The sequence below is a fragment of the Aulonocara sp. 'chitande type north' Nkhata Bay genome, linkage group LG4 (assembly GCF_057382095.1).
Source record: "Aulonocara sp. 'chitande type north' Nkhata Bay isolate Kocher_YH1m ecotype deep benthic linkage group LG4, A_spYH_male_GT1.1, whole genome shotgun sequence".
Classification (NCBI taxonomy): Eukaryota; Metazoa; Chordata; class Actinopteri; order Cichliformes; family Cichlidae; genus Aulonocara; species Aulonocara sp. 'chitande type north' Nkhata Bay.
Window position 1 is genome coordinate 38,194,819 of NC_141347.1, and position 19,964 is coordinate 38,214,782.

The 19,964-nt window shown below is 42.1% G+C and overlaps 1 protein-coding gene across 3 annotated transcripts in view; it reads right to left on the minus strand.

The window, feature by feature from the left end:
* scn4ab (sodium channel, voltage-gated, type IV, alpha, b) overlaps window positions 1-19,964 on the minus strand; it is a 42,530-nt gene that overhangs the window by 14,811 nt on the left and 7,755 nt on the right. Inside the window, exons 1-14 of one of the 3 annotated variants that reach the window (XM_086290433.1) lie at window positions 12,495-12,530; window positions 11,140-11,318; window positions 10,919-11,056; window positions 8,817-8,935; window positions 8,635-8,724; window positions 7,055-7,183; window positions 6,655-6,746; window positions 6,229-6,501; window positions 6,092-6,155; window positions 5,863-6,004; window positions 2,832-3,032; window positions 2,655-2,763; window positions 212-450; window positions 11-82 (exon numbers count right to left, since the gene is read on the minus strand). In XM_086290433.1, coding sequence (XP_086146559.1) covers window positions 11-82; window positions 212-450; window positions 2,655-2,763; window positions 2,832-3,032; window positions 5,863-6,004; window positions 6,092-6,155; window positions 6,229-6,501; window positions 6,655-6,746; window positions 7,055-7,183; window positions 8,635-8,724; window positions 8,817-8,935; window positions 10,919-11,056; window positions 11,140-11,271 — 1,800 coding nt within the window. In that variant the 5' untranslated portion in view covers window positions 11,272-11,318; window positions 12,495-12,530. Of the gene's footprint in view, window positions 1-10; window positions 83-211; window positions 451-2,654; window positions 2,764-2,831; window positions 3,033-5,862; window positions 6,005-6,091; window positions 6,156-6,228; window positions 6,502-6,654; window positions 6,747-7,054; window positions 7,184-8,634; window positions 8,725-8,816; window positions 10,898-10,918; window positions 11,057-11,139; window positions 11,319-12,494; window positions 12,531-19,964 lie in introns of those variants that run through there. The other 2 variants (XM_086290432.1, XM_086290431.1) reach the window with 2 other exon arrangements.

Sequence of the window (19,964 nt, forward strand, 5' to 3'; positions counted from 1 at the left end):
AAAGTCTGACCTGGAAGTAGTAATACGGGTCCATGGCCAGAAGCTTAAGGACCATTTCAGCTGTAAAGATACCTGTGAAGACCTGGGGGTTTAGAGGTGAGGGGTCAGACATCCAAATATGTTAAGATCTTTACTGTGTTTAACAGAGTGTAACATTCATGTGAGCTGAATGCATCTAATCAGGATCACATTGTATGACTCTATCACTGACCAGATTCCCAACACTCAGCAGCTCCTCAAACTCCTCTGTCATTGGATAATGCTCCATAGCCATGAAGACAGTGTTGAGGACGATGCAGATGGTGATGGTGAGGTCCACAAATGGATCCATAACAATGATGAAGAGCCACTGCTTGAGCCATCGCCAACAGCCACAACAGTTCCATTTCAGGAAGATGTCAGCGAACACATACCAACATGGAGGACACGGCCTCTGGTCATCCTCAAATTCTGAAAGTCACAGCTGATTGGTGAAGCATGAGCTTTATTGAGATTTTCTCTAAAGGTCCAGATGTGCACATATCACATACAAATGTCACAGACCAATTAAATGGGATTTATGCAGTGTTCATTGTAAGACAAAGAGCTTCACAGAGGTTATAAGTACAGTGAAGGCTTTCTGTTTGTGTTATGCTTTTTCCCTGCATACTGTCACAAGCCAGAGATCAGAAGTCAAGTGAGATTGTTTAAAAATTTAGACTGAATTTCTATCTCCAGGTGAAGAAGGTTAATTTTCATCTCCCTTGTTCTTGCTGTAGCTATTACTCATTACCACTGTGGTTTAAATCTCTCCTCTGGAGTCTTTGTTTATTTCACCTTCTGCTGCATAGCAGTAGCTCAAAGTTAAATTCAACCTTTGGTTTAACATGTTTCTGCTGTTTGTGGGAAATACATGAAAGCTGTAATTGATTTGAGCTCATTAATGTGCCTATAAACATTTTAGACCAAATGTATTTGAAAGCAGCTGAACAATTACTATAGACATTTATGAACATTGGAGATGATGCTATTTGGACACTGTAGGTTGGTATTTTCAGCTGCAGCAGCTGTGATTTAAGACAGATGGATGATTGAACCCTCATGTTTATCTGGGTTTATGCTAACTTGGGACTCACTGAGGATGAATTTCGTGCCTCCTTTCACTTTCAAGCCAAAGATCTTTCTTTTTTTTTTTTTTTTTTTTTTTTTTAAATAAATAGGACAGGGGGAATGAATGAGAGAAAGAGGGGGAGAGAAAGAAAGAAAACCAAAGGGGAGAAGAGACGGTGAGAAGGGGGGGGGAAGAGAGAGAAAAAAAAAAAAAAAAAAAGAACTCCTGGGTCACCTGTATGGAGAAAAAAAAAAAACAAACAAAAAAAACAAACAGAGGAGACAGCAAACAACAAAGAGCAACATAATAATAGAGAAAACAAAGCACCATCACAATAAACTAGCTAGCCATAGATATCAATATTTACTAAATAATAAACGATATTGTGCAGCACGCAAGATAGACAGCGCACAGTGTGCTTTGAGGTAGCAGCCAAGAAAGCTTTAGTCCGCGTCTGTGAATACCCATGTGTGCATACCTGTGTGGATCAGCATGCTTGCATTCCAAAGGTTTCTCCATGTAATGATCTGCTAGGGAGTGTGGGGGGGCCACAGCCCCGTCCTCCAGGGTGTGAAGCGGGTATGGAGGAGATCAAAACTCCAGACATCCAGAGGCCCCCAGAACACAAGAGACCATGGAAGACCAACAGAGGGGCAGCCGCGCCACTGTTCCAGTAAGAGCTGAGGAGAGTCCCAGATGAGGGCTCGCCCAGCAGCCGCGGAGCAGAAGTCAGGGGGAGTTGCAGTGACGCGCCCGTGAGCTCCGCCGGCCCCCAGCTGCGCCTGAGTGACCGAGCCCCAGGCCGAGAGGCCGGGGGCACCCCACCTCCAAAGGGGCCCGAGCGAGCCCCAGGCCCCAGGCCCCGACAAGCGGCCGCCAAGGAGTGAGCCGGTGTGTACCCGGACGCCCACCCCCAGACACAAAGAACCACCAACACACCGACACCTGAGGGAGTCCGCCACCGGCAGGGGAAGTGGTGGTGGGTGGAGATAGGCCTCCAAACCTTGGAGGGCCTGAGGTGTCCCCAGAGAGGTGGCGTCTGATACCCAACCTGACATATAGACACAGACATACAGGCACACACAGACACAAACATCCATTCCCACCCTCATGCTCTCATATGCACTCACTCCACACTCAACCAACGTGGAGACAGACATAAAGAGACGCTGTACACACAATCACACTCCCCAAGCGTACTCTACAAACCGGGTCTAGGTACCCTTGTCCCTGGAGGGGGGAATTGCACCCAGACCCAGGTGGTGTTACCCTTTTCCCTGCGGTGGGGAGAGGCAGCCAAAGATCTTTCACGTATAAGGCCAGGTGTTAACCACTACACCACAGAGCCACTGAACACTGTTAGTATAGCACAGAGATTTTACCAGAGACTTCAAAATGCTTTTAAAGAGACTTTACATAGGGACCATTCAAATGAAAACGACCAGCTTCGTTTTTCCCGCAAGGTGCTCAACGTCTACCTCTGAACAGTTTGGCCTGGTTGGTCATAATGACAGGACATCCCACAGGCTCTGTGTTAGAGGTAACATGACACAGGTGTATGTACCTTCCATTGCATTGTGCTCTAGCTTGTGGCTGTTTAAATCTGTAGATGAATTTTTCTTCTGCAGTGTTGGGTCTGCATCCTCTAACAGCTCTGCCGTCCTGGTTGCCTGCTGTAATGAAACAAAGATTCAGCTGTGTTTAAATGATCCTGTGCAAGTTTTCATGCCAGTGATCAGACCTCCTCTTCTCTCCTCTTCAGCGCCTCCAGGATCTGAGCGTACTCCTCCTCCTTCTGTTTGGCTTCAGCGATGGTGGCTTGATTCTGCTCGGCGTACGCCATGGCGACCACAGCCAGGATGAGGTTAATGAGGTAAAATGACCCGAGGAAGATGACGACCACAAAGAAGATCATGTAGGTTTTACCGGCGGCTCGCAAAGTCTGCATAGAAACAAAAGAAGGACAGGTGGGCGGAACTGCTGTATGTGCTTTGGCTCTTGGTTTGTCTCATAATATATAAGATGTATGACTAGGGCTGCTCAATTAATCGAATTTTAATCACGATTACGATCTGGGCTTTCAACGATCATTAAAAATGACTGAGCCGATTATTAGCCCCTCCCTAATTTATCCACGACACCTTAAAGGCCGGTCCGTGAAAATATTGTCGGGCATAAACCGGTCCGTGGCGCAAAAAAGGTTGGAGACCGCTGATTAAGAGGACCCGAGGGAAGCTCGGAAAGCTAAGCAGAAGTTATTTGGAGAGTGACTGCCGTTGGTTGAAAAGAGAGTTTAAAAAAAAAAACTTCAGTGGTGTTGCACACTATTTTATATTATTTTTTTAAAGTCATTGTTAACCCTTTAAAGCCGGTCAGAGCAGCACGCTCCGTTTTGCGTAACTATTTTTAAATCCCTGTAGAACCTGAACCGTGTAAGCTAGCGCAATAATTTGTTTTGCATATGAAACCGGAGGAGTTGTACTTACATCTGATGCCATCAGCTTGTCCTCGGTCACGGTTTCGTTCCACATATAGCTTTGCAAAAATTGCATAAAAAGCGCTTGCAGGAACAAAAACATAATATTCCAGAAACACGCTTTGCCGTTCCTATCAGCTGTTCGTAACACTTCCCACAGTGAAATGATGCACATGCTGTTTTCTTTGCAAATTTGCATCATAGGATTGTTTTTTGTTTTTCCTGCAATATATAAAAATTGCTGTATCTCCAAAATAAAACTATGAAGACACTCAAAATAAATTTCCTGTGGTGGGAAACTATTTTTTGCAACTTTATTGTATTTAAAGTTTTGAGGGATAAACCTCTTAAATTTCTCCAAGTAGAAATATATGTAAACAAAACAAAAGCGATTTTCAATTTTTTTTGTAGTTTATTGCACTTTTTTGCAATTTATGTAATTACTATGGACTTAATGCATACATATTATTAAAATATGGACTATAACAGTTGTATTGATGTATAGCAACTTGAAATGCTCCCACAAATGGCACTACAGCATGTAAAAAAAATAATATAAGCTCTGGTGGACTTGGTTCTATAGTAGGTCTTAAAGGGTTAAATAAATATCGTCAAATAATCGTGATCTCAATTTCAGTGAAAATAATCGTGATTATCATTTTTGCCATAATCGAGCAGCCCTATGTATGACACTGTTGCCCTGTTTATGTTCTCATTTAATTCTGCACTCATTTATTTTGTGTTTATTTGGTAAAATGGTAAATGGCCCTTCTCTGTGCTGACGTCACACAGGTGTATTTGTTCTCTTTATGATGTTTATATCTACAGTTATGCTGTTTCAAGCTGTCAAATATTTCAAACGTCACACAAATATTTTTCATCCTAAATTCTGAGAAAGTTAGAAACCGAATGAAACGTAACATGGCAGTGCATCATGGGAAGTCAGGAAACAGACTGTATCTCAAAAATGGATGTAATGTCCAAATGCCATCCCTCAGTTCTCCATATGTTTCTTCCAAGGAGCCAGATTGTCTTGTAATTTAAAAAATTCTCTTGACCAATAGTTTTTCACGTTTTTTCAAGCTTTTTCAAAGTTCTTCTTTTTACATTGGATGTTTTTTCATCCATTTTCAATCCAGTCCTTGTCCCTGACCATTTTCAAATGAAATTTTTTTCTTGTGTGTATTGAGCCTCTGAACTCTGACCTATAAATCATTAACTCATACAAAGCTCTTTACTCAAGGGACAAACCAATGTTGTGGGAAACAGAGTGAAAAGCCTGAAGTATGCCAAATTACACAAGAACTGAAGTGAAAATCAGTCACGACAGGTCTGATGGAGCTACGTAATATTTTAAATCATCATCAGTAGAGTAGTCATCGGCCAGAAGTTTCCATCCACTCATCATGAGCATGAATCTCATAGTATTTTAGGGCTTTTGATGGTATCGGTGAACTGCAGTGAAGGATTGTATGTCACACATCATGAATCACTTTAAAAAACAAGAATTGGATGCAGAGGTTTGTGTACATACAGGCTGACACACACACACACACACACACACACACACACACACACACAGACATTTAAATTTGATTGTATTCGATGGTTTGGGCCCCAGGAAGACATGAAACCACTGTTGTGGAGGCTAATGGGGTTCCTTACAAATGAATAAACCTACAATAAACACACACACACACACAGACACATTATATTGATAAAGAGAGCTGATTTCCCCCATACTGGCTTCTCTTCATTAGCTCCCTGTTTACCCTCTCAAGGCAGGCGTTGCCGATTTGCAACAGTTAAAAACTAACAACCTGATTACCCCACATACATATTTTATGAGTTTGTTTTACTCAGAAGTACCACTGCAGGACTTGGTTGTGCATTAGCAACAAAAAGTTTAATTTGAGCCTGAGAGGGTTACATTTATTATGAATTTAAAATCATGCTCCTCACATACAAGGTCTTAAACAATCAGGTCCCATCTTATCTTAAATGCCATAACAGCATCCTAATAGAGCATTTTGCTGCAGAGTGCTCTCTAATATTGTAGGGTGTCGATTTTCAAGTGACTTGAGATAATTGGTGTGAACTGCTTCTATCCAAACATCAGTTTTCATTAGGAAAGAGTTTAGTGAACTCAAAAGCCAGTTAAGTAGTCGGTTTACTTTCTCGCAGAGACCAAATGGCTCCTGATTGATTGGAAAGTATGCAGCTTTTTCTACATGGAGGATGTGTCCATTTTTACAGTTTGTGGAAACAGCCTATAGTGGACCAGCGAGTTACTGACCAGCTGGAACAGATTTTCCCAGAAGTCCTGAGTCATGAGTCTGAAAAGAGCCAGGAACGCCCAACCGAAAGTGTCGTAGCTGGTGTAGCCGTAGTTTGGGTTTCTCCCTGCCTTCATACAGACGTAACCATCCGGACAGACCCTGGACACATTGTTGTCATCATCTGTGCTCATGTTAACATTACTATTATTGCCATTTACTATTATTTGTATCATTATGTTGACATACCCAGCATCAGAGCTGTTTCCACACAGCAGAGCATCAGCATGACCAGGATAGTAGTAATGGTTCTCTGTGACAGACAGACTGGGGTTACAGCTATGTTCTTCAGAGAAGCTTAATCCTAACCCTTAAAGTATTCCTACCTGGGTTGTTGATGTACTCGTAGAAGTCAAAGTTACTGCTTCCCGTGTTGTTGCTGTAAGTGTCATTGCCATAGAAACTGGTGTTAAGATTACTGTCTGACGTGTGGTTGCTAAGAAATGGTGGTGGCATCAGGACACATTTTTGCCTCAGGTTTCCCATGAAGAGCTGAAGACCAATCAGAGCGAAGACACTGAGGCAGAAAACTGTCAGAATCATGACATCAGCAAGCTTCTTCACTGATTGGATGAGAGCTCCAACAATTGTTTTCAGACCTGCGGATTGGATGGGTGTTAAAGTCTAATCACAAACATCAAAGTCATCACTACAGGGAGACGAAAATCGCTGGTTTTTTGGTGGTTAAACACGTTTTTTGTTTTTTAGGTGCACTTAACATCCAAAATCCAGTCATGTACACACACACTGACCAGGGATGACGGTAATCGTTTTAAGAGCTCGAAGAACTCGGAATGTCCTCAATGCCGACACATTTCCCAAATCCACAAATTCCGTCAAATATCTGGAATAGACACATCATCAACACCTTCATCTCTTATCATTGTCACTATTTTCATAATTTTTTTCACCTTTGTAATCATTCTAATCATCGTCACTTGCATCATCTTCCTTTAATTACTAAATGTTGTTTGAAATTTAACTATGAAGATGGAATATAAATAGCTTCCATCTAAAATAAAATATTTTGCTTTTACAGTTAAAGCTGCTTCTGAGGCTTCTTTTTTTCATTTTGCCAAATAAAATGAAATAAAATTACATCTGAACCGTATGCTGTCTGATTAATACATCAAATGTATGATTGATTATTACGCCATGCTGATGACCATGAAGTCCAGCCAATTCCACGGGTCTCTGAGGAAGGTGAAGTCTCCGATGCAGAATCCTCGAGACAAAACTTTGATAGATGCTTCAAATGTGTAGATGCCTGTGAACACATATCTGTTCAACAAGGAAACAGAGAAAATAAAAAACATAAAACTCATATCAGCAGGGTATTATAGCAGCACAGCAAAATCCCCAACTGGACTTAACACTGGATTTCTGACCATTACATATGTCTGTGTAGGTATCGGTCATCCAGGTCATGGTGGAGTTTGGAAAGAAAGTGACAGTTTTGTGAGGACATTTCACCTCTCATCACCTGACCATCTCACTCAGCTGATCAGGTTGGCTTGTATAGCAGGTACTAGTGATATTGTGTACATGATGGATGCATCACGTCACCCACTTGTTTTCTTACTCTCATGTCTCCATCACTCTGGAACAAGGTAAACCTGTACTCATCAGACCAAGTGACCTTCAGCACCCAGTCCTTGTGCTTTGTAGCAAACTAAGAGTTGCCTTCACATATACGCATGCTCTTACTTTCACGATTAAACAGGATTTCCTCTGCTGAAGTTTTACAATATGATCAGGATTTTTTTCTTATCACATTTCATGGAGGGAAATGAGAGTTTACATATATTCTTCCAGCAGAAATCAGGTTGCAGAGTGAAACGAGGAAAGTAAAGGAGAGCTGTAACACTTAATTATGATTTAAATCAAAGAAACTTTGATTCAGTTAGTTTAATGTTTGATTATTGTTTTTATGTGTCATGTGACTTCAACATGGTACTGTAACCACGTGCCTGGGGCGAACTAAACAACCAAATGACCAAAGCTGCTGAGACTAAGAATCGCTGCTGGAATACAAGAAGTCAAAAGAGGGAACGTGGGTAGTCCAAGGGTTTTTTCCAAAACCCTAACCCAGAGGTTCAGACAGGAGGAGAGAGAGCACGGGGAAAACACAGACATAACGGGCTGGGGAAACATGGAACAACCACAAAGGGAGACGAGGGCTCATAAATACACAGAGGGCACACAGGGGGAAGAGAGAGCACGGGGAGAACTTAGACATAACGGGCAGGGGAAACATGGAATAAAACATAAGGAGAGGCGAGGGCTCACAGATACACAGAGGGGCACACAGGGGGTAAAAGCCACGAAGGGAAAACACTTAGGGAACAACACAACAGGGCAACTCAGGAAACATGGCCTAAATAGGGAACAAAATACAAACATACAAGAAAACTAAGAATACTGGGCCAACATGGCCCAGGACCATGACACAGAGCACGTTTTCCAGCTGTTGCAGGATCTTTCTCTCAGCTTTCTGAGAATCTCTGTGCTCACTGATAAACATGTCACGTGGTGTCATAGAGACATCTGCAGAGACCCACCCACGATTATACTCCAGGGTCTCAGACAGCCACAAAACATGAAAAAACCCCCACACAATAACCTGAAACGTGATGTCACTTTAGAGAGAGAGAGAGAGAGAGAGAGAGAGAGAGAGAGAGAGAGTGAGAGAGAGAGAGAGTGAGTGTGTGTGCGCGCGTGCATGAACTCACTCGACTGTCTTGCTCCATGCTGGTGGGTCACTCATCGTCATAAACGCACAGTTGGTCAGAATCGTTACCATAATGAACAGACTGAATAAAGTTTTATTTGTAAGAAAAAAAATGTCATCCTGTTGTCATAAAGGCATACTGTGACATTATGCAGGTAGGGTGCAAACTATCGTAAAGGATATGAATGAATGAGGACCTTGATGGCTAAGATCCTGAGTGGGTTGAATGGACTCAGCAGGTGACAGGCGGGTTCAGCATTAAACCTGTAGATCACGTTTCCTTTACTGAGCACAATGAAGGTCTGCAGAGAGACAGACAGGTGAGACACAGGTGACAGGCAGACAGGTGGTATGGTGTTTCTCACCATCAGTATCAAATGATAACATGTAGACTGGTTGGGTAAAGTCCCACACAACCTCAAATATCCTCGAGAGGATAAAGAACTGGTCCATTGTTTCAACCATGACAAAAACTGCTCCTCCTGAATCCAGTGTTCTAGTAGCAAATGAACTCTTGTCTCTGGTACCCTGACATAAACAATTCCAGGAAAACTCAAGACGCTGTATAGGTGGAGCATCCACCCTCCAGTTCTCTTTCATAATGATGGGGACCACCTTCCCAGTCTGCCAATCCAGAGGAACCATCCCAGAGCTCCACATTGTGCTGCAGGTGTGTCAACTAGGAATGCCTTACTACTCAAGCTTTTCACAATGAGTACCACCTCATAAAATATATGGCTCTTGGAGTACTATCCTTATCAATTACATTAAAGTACAGTAGTATTGGCCTAATAAACACCAGATACAGTTTACACAGACAATTTTCTTATGAATGTTATTTTAACTGTCATAAACAGGATGTGACGAGTGATAATAATAACAACTGTACTGCATTAAACCATTCACAGAGGGTGGAATATCCGATCATTAAGTGATGACCTGATGAATCCTGCTTCTGGGTCCAAACCACTCTGCATTTATTAAGGCTGTTGTGTTTTTAGCGTGTTCTCTTTGTATCTTGTTTTATTTAATCTAAAACAGTCAGTGATCACTGTCGGCCTCTCTCGGATTTTACCATTACTATTCATTTTTTAAGCTCAGTTTTTAAAACCTTACAATGTAACTACAGCCCAGCCCATGCAGCAGTATGTTAATGACTAACCTTCTATTGCAGTTGTTCTCCTGACTGAAAATTGGTCCATTAACAGCATCCTGCCATGTGATTACATTTGTTCCTAACCATCGGGAACCCTCTTTGTGTGGAAAAAAAATTGCATTCGTCCTCCAACTTCAGTCACTGCTGTTTGGTTTTCTGTCTTCATTTACGTTGACAGTGAGAGCACTGCTGGCTGCGAAGGTTTACCACTCACTTGCAGAAGAAGCAGATCACATTCTCCTGGCTACCAGGAGCTTCAGCATCCAGGCGATAGTTCCCGACTTACTGACGACATCTCCCGCGCCCCCACCAATTCTCCCGGGGGCCTCTGACTCATCGATGGTGGCTGGGAACGTGGCACCTTGGCACCGCAGAAAAGGGCTGTGTTTTTACCATTAGCGTGACTGCCCTACAACATCCAGGGCTTTTAGAAACTCATGGTGAACCTAATCCACCCTAGGAGCCAGGCCTCCAAGAAACTGCTTAACTGTGTCAGTGACTCACCTCTAGTAATAGGCTAACTAAGCCCAATTCCTTCCCTTGTTCTCAGACTCTGCTAGCTCTACAGAAGCTATGCCAATAGGATTCAGGATGCCCTCAAAGTATTCCTTTCTATGACCAAGTCAGCTGAAGTAAGCAACAACCCACCCTGCTATAAACAGTTTAATTCGAGCACCTCTTTCCCCTTGTGATATTTTGCTTCATCTATAGCCTGAGTTCCCCTTCGCCTGTCGGTACCTGTCAGCTGCCTGTGGAGTCCCACAGGCTAACCAAGCCCAATGGCCCAGTGGCTCTATTCCCCTCTGGTGTCCACAATGTTGATTAGGGATCACGAGAGGTATCAACTGCTTTGCAGCTGCATCTCCTTGCAGCAGCCTAATCAATGAAGGTGTAGAACATTTCCAGCACACCCCCATGATATATTTGGGTGTGCCAGGTGTGTCTGGCATCTGCCCCTGCTACCTGATCCAACTCACCACCAATTGGTGATCAGTTGGCAGTTCAGCTCCTCTCTTCACCTGAGGGCTCAGAACATATGGCCGTAGATATGATAATACAATTACAGAAATGTGTTGTACACTTATGGACATCCTTATGTTCAAACATATATTTCTTTAAACAAAAGCACCTTCTTCGACTGGTAGAAAGGATCCAACTCTTCCAGTGGGGTGTTGAGAAACTCAGGAGGTGGGTCTCCATATATAAGGGGAAGAGGTTTTCCGGCCTCCAGGTCACTGGCTGGTTTAGGAAGATCTTCCTCTGCAATCTGTGGCACAGCCAGAGTATGGATTATATGTTTTCAGAGTCCTGATTACTTATCCTTAGCTGATCAGTCAGTATATTATATACCTCAATGTTGTTCTCCTTTCTTATCTGACATTCCTTTTCTTCAGCTTCATGGCGCCGTTGGATTTCCTCCAGTGATGCTGGTGTGAATCGTTTAAAAATCTCTGAACCAATAGGGGGCAAAAGAGGTGCCATGTTGGCATCATGCAGAATCTCCTGAACTTCCCTAGTTCACCTGTCACCTGTAGGGAAAGAAAATGCAGGGGATTTAAGCCCTTCATTAGAAAGGAGCACCATGATGTCACGGTGAAACTAACTAAAAGCGAACTAAGTCAAACAAGAACCACAAGAAAAATGTGACTGTAAATAAAGTGTGAATAATTACGAGAATCAATTAGAAAGTTCACTGGTAATCTGAAATGACGTGACTATTAAAAATACGTTCTACCTTCCTGCCTGGAGCGTTTAAATGTTGTTCACAGCTCAACACTTTCTCTCATATTTTAGAGTCTTTACCTTGGGCCGGAGCTTCCTGCCGTCATGTGGTAGTTATAAGTAAAGCTAAATCAAAACTACAACATTAAATCAGAATGCAGTATCTCACTATACTTCACTTGAGCTTTCATGTTTTCAGTGTTGCTGGTGTTGACCCCACCCTTGCGTTACTATGGCACCAGCAGCTGTTGGGAGTCATCAATTTAACCCTTGGGTGTAAAATTACAGTGAGTACGATGACCTGGCTCATTCCAACACACACACACACACACACACACACACACACACACACACACACACACACATCCTTTCAGTGTTTCTACATGATTTTCTTTCATACCCTCTTCACCTCTCATTGAACCCCTACATTGTTTTGTATTTTAGCTGGATATAAACTCATCCACCGTGACTCCGACATGTAGCATGTTATAAAAACTTCTTTCAGTGAATATAATCATCACTATTGATCACACTGATGATTGACTACATTTTACAGTAGACTCAGCAGAGAAACTGCATGTCTCCCAGCTCGTCTGTCAGCTCAGTGACTCTGCTGGTTCCCACAAATATTAGGCTACAGGAAGCTTAATAGAGACGCTCACACACACTTTGAATCAGTCCAAAGAATTCATTATTACCTCAAACACTAAGTAACACCTGTGTTAAAATGTTGTTTCATCACATGTAAGAATAACAGATTTAAAATAAATGTAATAACTTTCACTAACATCAATCAGAACAAACACATTTAAAGCTTCGTTAACATTCAGCTCAAAACATTAACTCTCATTAAAAGTGCCACTGCTGTGGAAACACAAAACACACACACACACATGCACATTCATGAACATACAAACACATTAAAGCACAATAGGTCAAATGTAACCACAGAAAATCTGATGATGGCACAAAACCAGGCTTACAGTGAGAGCTGCTGTAGCTGCGTCCTCTGATTTAACCTGAAAGTGTGTGTGTGTGCATTTATATGTCTTTGTTTGTCAATGTGTGCATGTGTTTGTGTGTTTGTGTGAATGTTTGTGTGTCCATCAGTGACATGTCATTCAGCCTCTTGTTCTGGTGATAGCCGGCGCCACACACAGACTGACAGACAGTAATGTTTTGATTCACCACAAGATGGCATCAGAGACCACTTTACATCACTTTACATTCACAGTGACCATTTTAAGTAAAAAACCCATTATGACTAATAGTAATAAACATAATTCATGATAGATTAAATCTGACGTCTGTCCAGACTTTGTTATTCTTTAGCTCCTGTCCCGTTGTTAGATTTAGCTGTGTGTATTCCCAGGTGTCTCTCCTTGGCCCTCATCAGCTCTTGTATTTATTCCCTCAGTTTGCCTTAGTCCATTGTCACATCATCTTGTTTCCTGCTTATCGTACCTCCTATTTTGTAATTTTCCAGAGTTCAAGTCGGTTTCCTAGCTGCCAGTGTGTCTGTTTTTTTGGCATGTTGGTTTTCCATCAATAAAAGATTATGTCATTTGAATGCCTGCCTAACTAAGAGGTCTTCATTAAACCTGACATCCAGAGAAGTTCTTAAGTCCCCACATGGTTTGATCGTGTTCTGGTCCTAATGGTGGCAGTGAAACCTCACTGTTAATGCATAAGGCCGGAATTCACAGCAGTATGAGGACCTGATTCGTGACGTCTAACACGGATCAAAAAAGTCTGTTTATATGCAGATGACATTCTGATTTTGTGTTCACATCGACAACAAGCAGTTTTCCAGCACAAATCTTCAGCCTGTGAATCCAGAATATTTCATAAACTTCCCTGGAAAACATTCAGCTGCAGAAAAGGAAAAAGGAGATTTTATCAAGCTGACTGAGCTTCTTAAAGGCTTTCCTTTGTCCACAATCGAATCCCGTTTATCTGAAAAACTTTTTTTTTACACCTTTAAGGAAGGAAAGGAAAGTCTGAGTGACTCCGAGAACAAAATACATAAATCAGCTCACACTAACACTATCAGAGGGCACACACCCACAGATGCATTAAAAGCAGAAGGACTTTTCTCTATCGGTGTGACACAACATCATCACACCCTGCTGGAACAACAACACAGATAACTCTGCGTGTGTGTGTGTGTGTGTGTGTGTAACCATAGCCTGCAGAATGCTGTTGGATGTGCTCAGTAACGTTTGGTATTTCCTGTCTCCCTCTTGGCTCTGTTGGTCTTTGAGCAGGAAGTGAATGACAGACTACAGCTGCAGACGCCTCCTACAGGCAGGGGGTGCTGTTCCACATTTCATTTTAAAGAAACATTTATTCAGTTATTTGGGAACTTAAACATCATACCAACTTGAACATCATAACAACCTGTTCCCCAAAGAACAGTCTAAGGTGTGTGTGTGTCTTTAAGTCTTTGTAAATCGGTGAGCAATATTTAAACTATATCGACTTTAAACAGCACAGCGTGTGACCACAGAGCACCAATATGAAACAGCTGACTGTCATGTGACTAATGTAGGGCCTGTCATTCAGTCTGAATTTACCACAATTTGCAGCAATAATAACAAATACACACACACACAGAGGGTTTCCATACTGAGCTCGTCTTCAGATCACCTTCTGTTGGTGCTCACCTCACTCTTTCTACTGATCCAAAACATGGAGGACAGAAAGTGACCACATGACAGAAACAAAGACTGCAGTCGTGTCCTGAGACTTGGAGCTACCTGAACAATCTTCATGTGAGAGACAGATGGGAGCTCCGATATGTGAGCGAGCTGCCTTCTGTTGGAATGGAATCATTTCAGTGTCTCACTCACTGTTTTTCTATTGCACAGAGTTAGAAGACTGTGTGATGCATGAGTACAGAGCTAGCCTATGTCTGACATTGCACACTAACGTTGACTTTCCCGTTAGAGTTTCTGACTCTTACCTCCGTGACGTGGTTTGCTTTGTGCAGAACCGTCGCTCACTGTTTACCACAGCTGTTTGAAGTTTTTATATTATTAGTAATGTTTTGTCTTTCTGTGTGTCATGATTGGATGGCTGGAACCTCCTGAAGATCTGAACAGCAAAGCTCTGCAGTCATCTACTTAAATCAATTCAGAAGTGCTGATGGCTGTTTTTGAACTGTTTAACGTCACCCCAGCTGGTTTGTGGTTTGTTGCAGACAAATTTGTCTTGTCTGAATATTGTCAGTGTCAAATTTTGCTGTGTGAGTTTCTCTGATTGAGACATTCCCAAGTTCACTGACAGCAAGTTCAGATTCTACAATTTCTCTCTGAAATCTCTGCGGACAAGAACCAAGCTGCAGAGTCGAGCAGCTGACAGACACCAGCACACACACACACAAACATGCAGATACACACACACACACACGCAAACATGGAGATACACACACACACACACACACACACACACACACACACACACACACGTGCTTCTGTCTGTACGGATTCTGCGAGGATCACATTGCAAATCAGATGCCAAGAAACTTGTAACTATAAATCCTCCAACCTTCTGCCATCACGCATGTGTGCATGTGTGGGTGTTTCATTCAGTTATGCTTCTCTTCAACTCTGAAAACTACATTAAATAAAAACAGGTTATGCCGGCTTGTACACATACACGAGAGACACGAGAGTTCTTCCTTACTGATGTTTACTGTGCTTCTCTTAACATACACAGGTACACCGTAGAACTGGTGAATACAAATGTACAAGAAAACTATATTTCAGCATTAAAACATATTGCAATATAAAATTCACAAAATATAAACAAACATACCACTTTGGCCTGCAAGTAGACAAACCGGTGTAATTGGAACTTAGGACTTATTTCTTCTTTAACATTCACACGGCTAGACCGTCACCATGAGCAGCTTCTCTGACCTTACTTCCCAAAACAGGAAGTAACCTCTGCTCTTACCTTATACTTACAAAATTAACCGGTTATTTTCCATGTATCAAATTAACTGTACACCAATCCGGTATGCAAAAAAAAAAGGAAAATGTTTATGCTCAACATAAAAATAAAACATACAAAATAAAATGCGTTAATTACATTATCATTACAAGAGCTGGTCAAAATGTGGTCAAATACTAACATTTCACCAACTGTTACACAGGTTATAAATTAACACAACAAAGAGGCAGGTAAAAATGAATGGCAAAATACTCAAATAAGGAAAACAAAACAGGATGCCTCTGTATTTTCTCCCGGAGCTCAGGCTCTGGAAGACAAAGCAGGAAGATTTTAAGAGTTGGGATTAACAGAGGTTCTTATCAGTTTTGTTCCACTTATGGAGGATTGTATGCATCCTCATTTCCTGCCTCTAAATACAACCTGCTGTGTCCTGCACTAAACTATTCAGTGTGAACATATCAGTGTCAGGGTTCCTGGGTCGGTGACCCAGTGTTTTCAGTTTTGTTCATGTTCAGTTTATTTTTCCACTTCCATGTGCTCACTTCCTGCTTTTCCTGTGTCAGCTCGTCTTGTGTCATTAGCCAGATTATGTTCAGCTGTGTACTCACCGGTCTCTCATTATCATGCTCATCAGTCTGTGTATTTAAGCCCTCTGTTTCTACTCGTTCACGGTCATGTCATTGATGTTGTTCCTGTCGCGTGTTCAGTTCAGTCATCCAGCCAGTTAGTCTACCAGTCCGTTAAGTTCAGCCAGCCGTCCTATCATCTTTTGTCTCCATGTTCAATAAACCTCATTCTGCACCAAGAGTCCTGCGTGTGGGTCATCTCTTCCTCGCCTCCGCACACAACCTCTGACAATCAGGCTCTGTGAGATTAGGAAACTGAAGAAAATCTCAAAGATATGTTAGAAGAAATGTGCAAAAATAAGTTTATTACAGGAAAATTACCTCATGATATTTACCGAGCAAAGCCACTGACAGATGAGAAACTATGAAATCGTTGTTTTCCTTAATTTTATCCATGTATCTATTTAACTGTAAAGTGTTGTGTCATTCATTAGTTAACCTGGCATGCAATTTTTAATAATGCCGGTACACAAGGTGTCCCCGCAATTTAACACAATTTAAAACAACGTGTTATTTAATAGATGTCTGAAAAAATTTGTTTATTTCAGTTTTATTATTTCTTGATATTTTTTGCTTCTAAGACCAGCGTCTCCTGATCCTAGGCGACAGATAAGAGAGACCTTGATCAGGATTCACACTAAACAAAATAAGTTTAACTCTAGAAGACGTTTCTGAAACTAAGATTGTATCACTTAATGTTACTATTGGTGGCTTTAACTGATACATTTGATATGATGTTAGCCAATTTTCCCACTCTATCACACTGATGGTTTAAAGACTTTGCCCATTAAAAGGCTGCCATCTCCTGGTTAGTGTAACGTTAGCCCCATTTTCGTTGTGGTTTAGTCTGTGTCATTCACTCAGAAACACTCAGTTGTCTTTTATGTATTCAGCTTGTGAAGAAGACGCCATGATTAGTGGGCCTGAATGTATTCAGTGATTATCTGTTGAAAATGACAACAAATAACTTTTTAGTTGTCATCTTAAGGTCGTGCTTGTGGCACCATGTGGGGCAGTTTGCAGGTTAAGCTGCAGGATTTTGGAATCCTGTTTTCGGTGAATTCTGTTAACCCTTAAAGTAGAGCTTCCCAAAGTGTGGGGCCAACCCCCTACAGGGGGCGCAGAGCCATTGCAGGAGGGGCACTGTATGAAAAGGAAAATAAATAAATAAACGCTTGGACACTGCTAGCATAATGGACAGGTTTGTGACGGGGCTCCCCAGGGCTCTAGACTAACTTTTTGCCATGGGGGCACCGGTGCGCCTAACTTTAAAAAAATAGGTGCACCGGCACAAAAGTTAGGCGCACTCCAATTTTTCAACCGCATCACTTAACACCGCAGTTTTACATGTGCAGTTTTTTGGGGGGGAAATTGCAGTCCATACAGACAACATTCACTTCTGAATGATTAACAGTCTTGTGCTTAAAGTGCTTTGTCAATATTGTAGAAAATGTCAAACTTAATCATCATCTCGGCCTCCTCTGACGACCTTTTTGCTGCTGTCCGCTGCTGAAAGGCAGTGGTAGAGGGACACTTGGGCAGTGTATTTATTGCAGCATATAATGTGTTTTCTGGATACACTGTGCTTTTTCAGCATTCACAGATTGATGGCACTGTGTCAGAGCACTGGCTATGAATTTCAGACAGATCAGGCCTTAACATAACAAAAAAGTTATCAATACAGGGAGTGCAGAATTATTAGGCAAATGAGTATTTTGTCCACATCATCCTCTTCATGCATGTTGTCTCACTCCAAGCTGTATAGGCTCGAAAGCCTACTACCAATTAAGCATATTAGGTGATGTGCATCTCTGTAATGAGAAGGGGTGTGGTCTAATGACATCAACACCCTATATCAGGAGTGTATAATTATTAGGCAACTTCCTTTCCTTTGGCAAAATGGGTCAAAAGAAGGACTTGACAGGCTCAGAAAAGTCAAAAATAGTGAGATATCTTGCAGAGGGATGCAGCAGTCTCAAAATTGCAAAGCTTCTGAAGCGTGATCATCGAACAATCAAGCGTTTCTGTCATGGTCCTGTGGCCATGACTCAGTGACTTTGTGTTTATGTTCTTTATTGTTATTACTTTCATTATTATTTGTGGCTGTTTTGGGATGGTTTGTGTTTGGGATTTTAGATACTGGGTTCTGGGTTTGTGCTCCCTCTATTGGTCCCTGGTGTTAGTGTTCCCCTGTCTCGTCAGGTTAATCAGGTCCAGCTGTTTCCCCCACCTGTGTGTGATTTCCCAGTGTCTCTCTGTGTACTTATAGTGTGTGTTTTCCTCTGCTCCTCGTCGCGTCGTCTGTGTTCACACCCTGTGAAATTCCCTGCGTGCTCTCCCTGCTGTTTCTCACTTCGATGTTCAGGTTTGTCACTCCTTGGCTTAGTTTCTCCCAGTTTAGTTCATCCTTAGTTCTGTTTGCCATCTCCACTTTATGTTTGGTATTGTTAATAAATCACCCTCACGTCTGAATAAGTGCTGCATTTGAGTCCTCCTTTCCACCCTTCACACGGCCGCTGACCCGAGCCGTGACAGTTTCATTCAAAATAGTCAACAGGGTCGCAAGAAGCGTGTGGAAAAACCAAGGCGCAAAATAACTGCCCATGAACTGAGAAAAGTCAAGCGTGCAGCTGCCAAGATGCCACTTGCCACCAGAGCTGCAACATCACTGGAGTACCCAAAAGCACAAGGTGTGCAATACTCCGAGACATGGCCAAGGTAAGAAAGGCTGAAAGACGACCACCACTGAACAAGACACACAAGCTGAAACGTCAAGACTGGGCCAAGAAATATCTCAAGACTGGTTTTTCTAAGGTTTTATGGACTGATGAAATGAGAGTGAGTCTTGATGGGCCAGATGGATGGGCCCGTGGCTGGATTGGTAAAGGGCAGAGAGCTCCAGTCCGACTCAGACGCCAGCAAGGTGGAGGTGGAGTACTGGTTTGGGCTGGTATCATCAAAGATGAGCTTGTGGGGCCTTTTCGGGTTGAGGATGGAGTCAAGCTCAACTCCCAGTCCTACTGCCAGTTTCTGGAAGACACCTTCTTCAAGCAGTGGTACAGGAAGAAGTCTGCATCCTTCAAGAAAAACATGATTTTTATGCAGGACAATGCTCCATCACACGCGTCCAAGTACTCCACAGCGTGGCTGGCAAGAAAGGGTATAAAAGAAGAAAAACTAATGACATGGCCTCCTTGTTCACCTGATCTGAACCCCATTGTGGTCCATCATCAAATGTGAGATTTACAAGAAGGGAAAACAGTACACCTCTCTGAACAGTGTCTGGGAGGCTGTGGTTGCTGTTGCACGCAATGTTGATGGTGAACAGATCAAAACACTGACAGAATCCATGGATGGCAGGCTTTTGAATGTCCTTGCAAAGAAAGGTAGCTATATTGGTCGCTGATTTGTTTTTGTTTTGTTTTTGAATGTCAGAAATGTATATTTGTGAATGTGGAGATGTTATATTGGTGTCACTGGTAAAAATAAATAATTGAAATGGGTATATATTTGTTTTTTGTTAAGTTGCCTAATAATTATGCACAGTAATAGTCACCTGCACACACAGATATCCCCCTAAAATAGCTAAAACTAAAAACAAACTAAAAACGACTTCCAAAAACATTCAGCTTTGATATTAATGAGTTTTTTGGGTTCATTGAGAACATGTTTGTTGTTCAATAATAAAATTATTCCTCAAAAATACAACTTGCCTAATAATTCTGCACTCCCTGTAGTTCTTTTCATCTTTTCTTGTTACCCACAGCTACATCTACTTCTGTCAGGCCTAGGCTGCTCACTAGGGCTGGGTATCATCACTGATTTCTATAATCCATTCGATTCCGGTTCTCAACATCCTGATTCGATTCA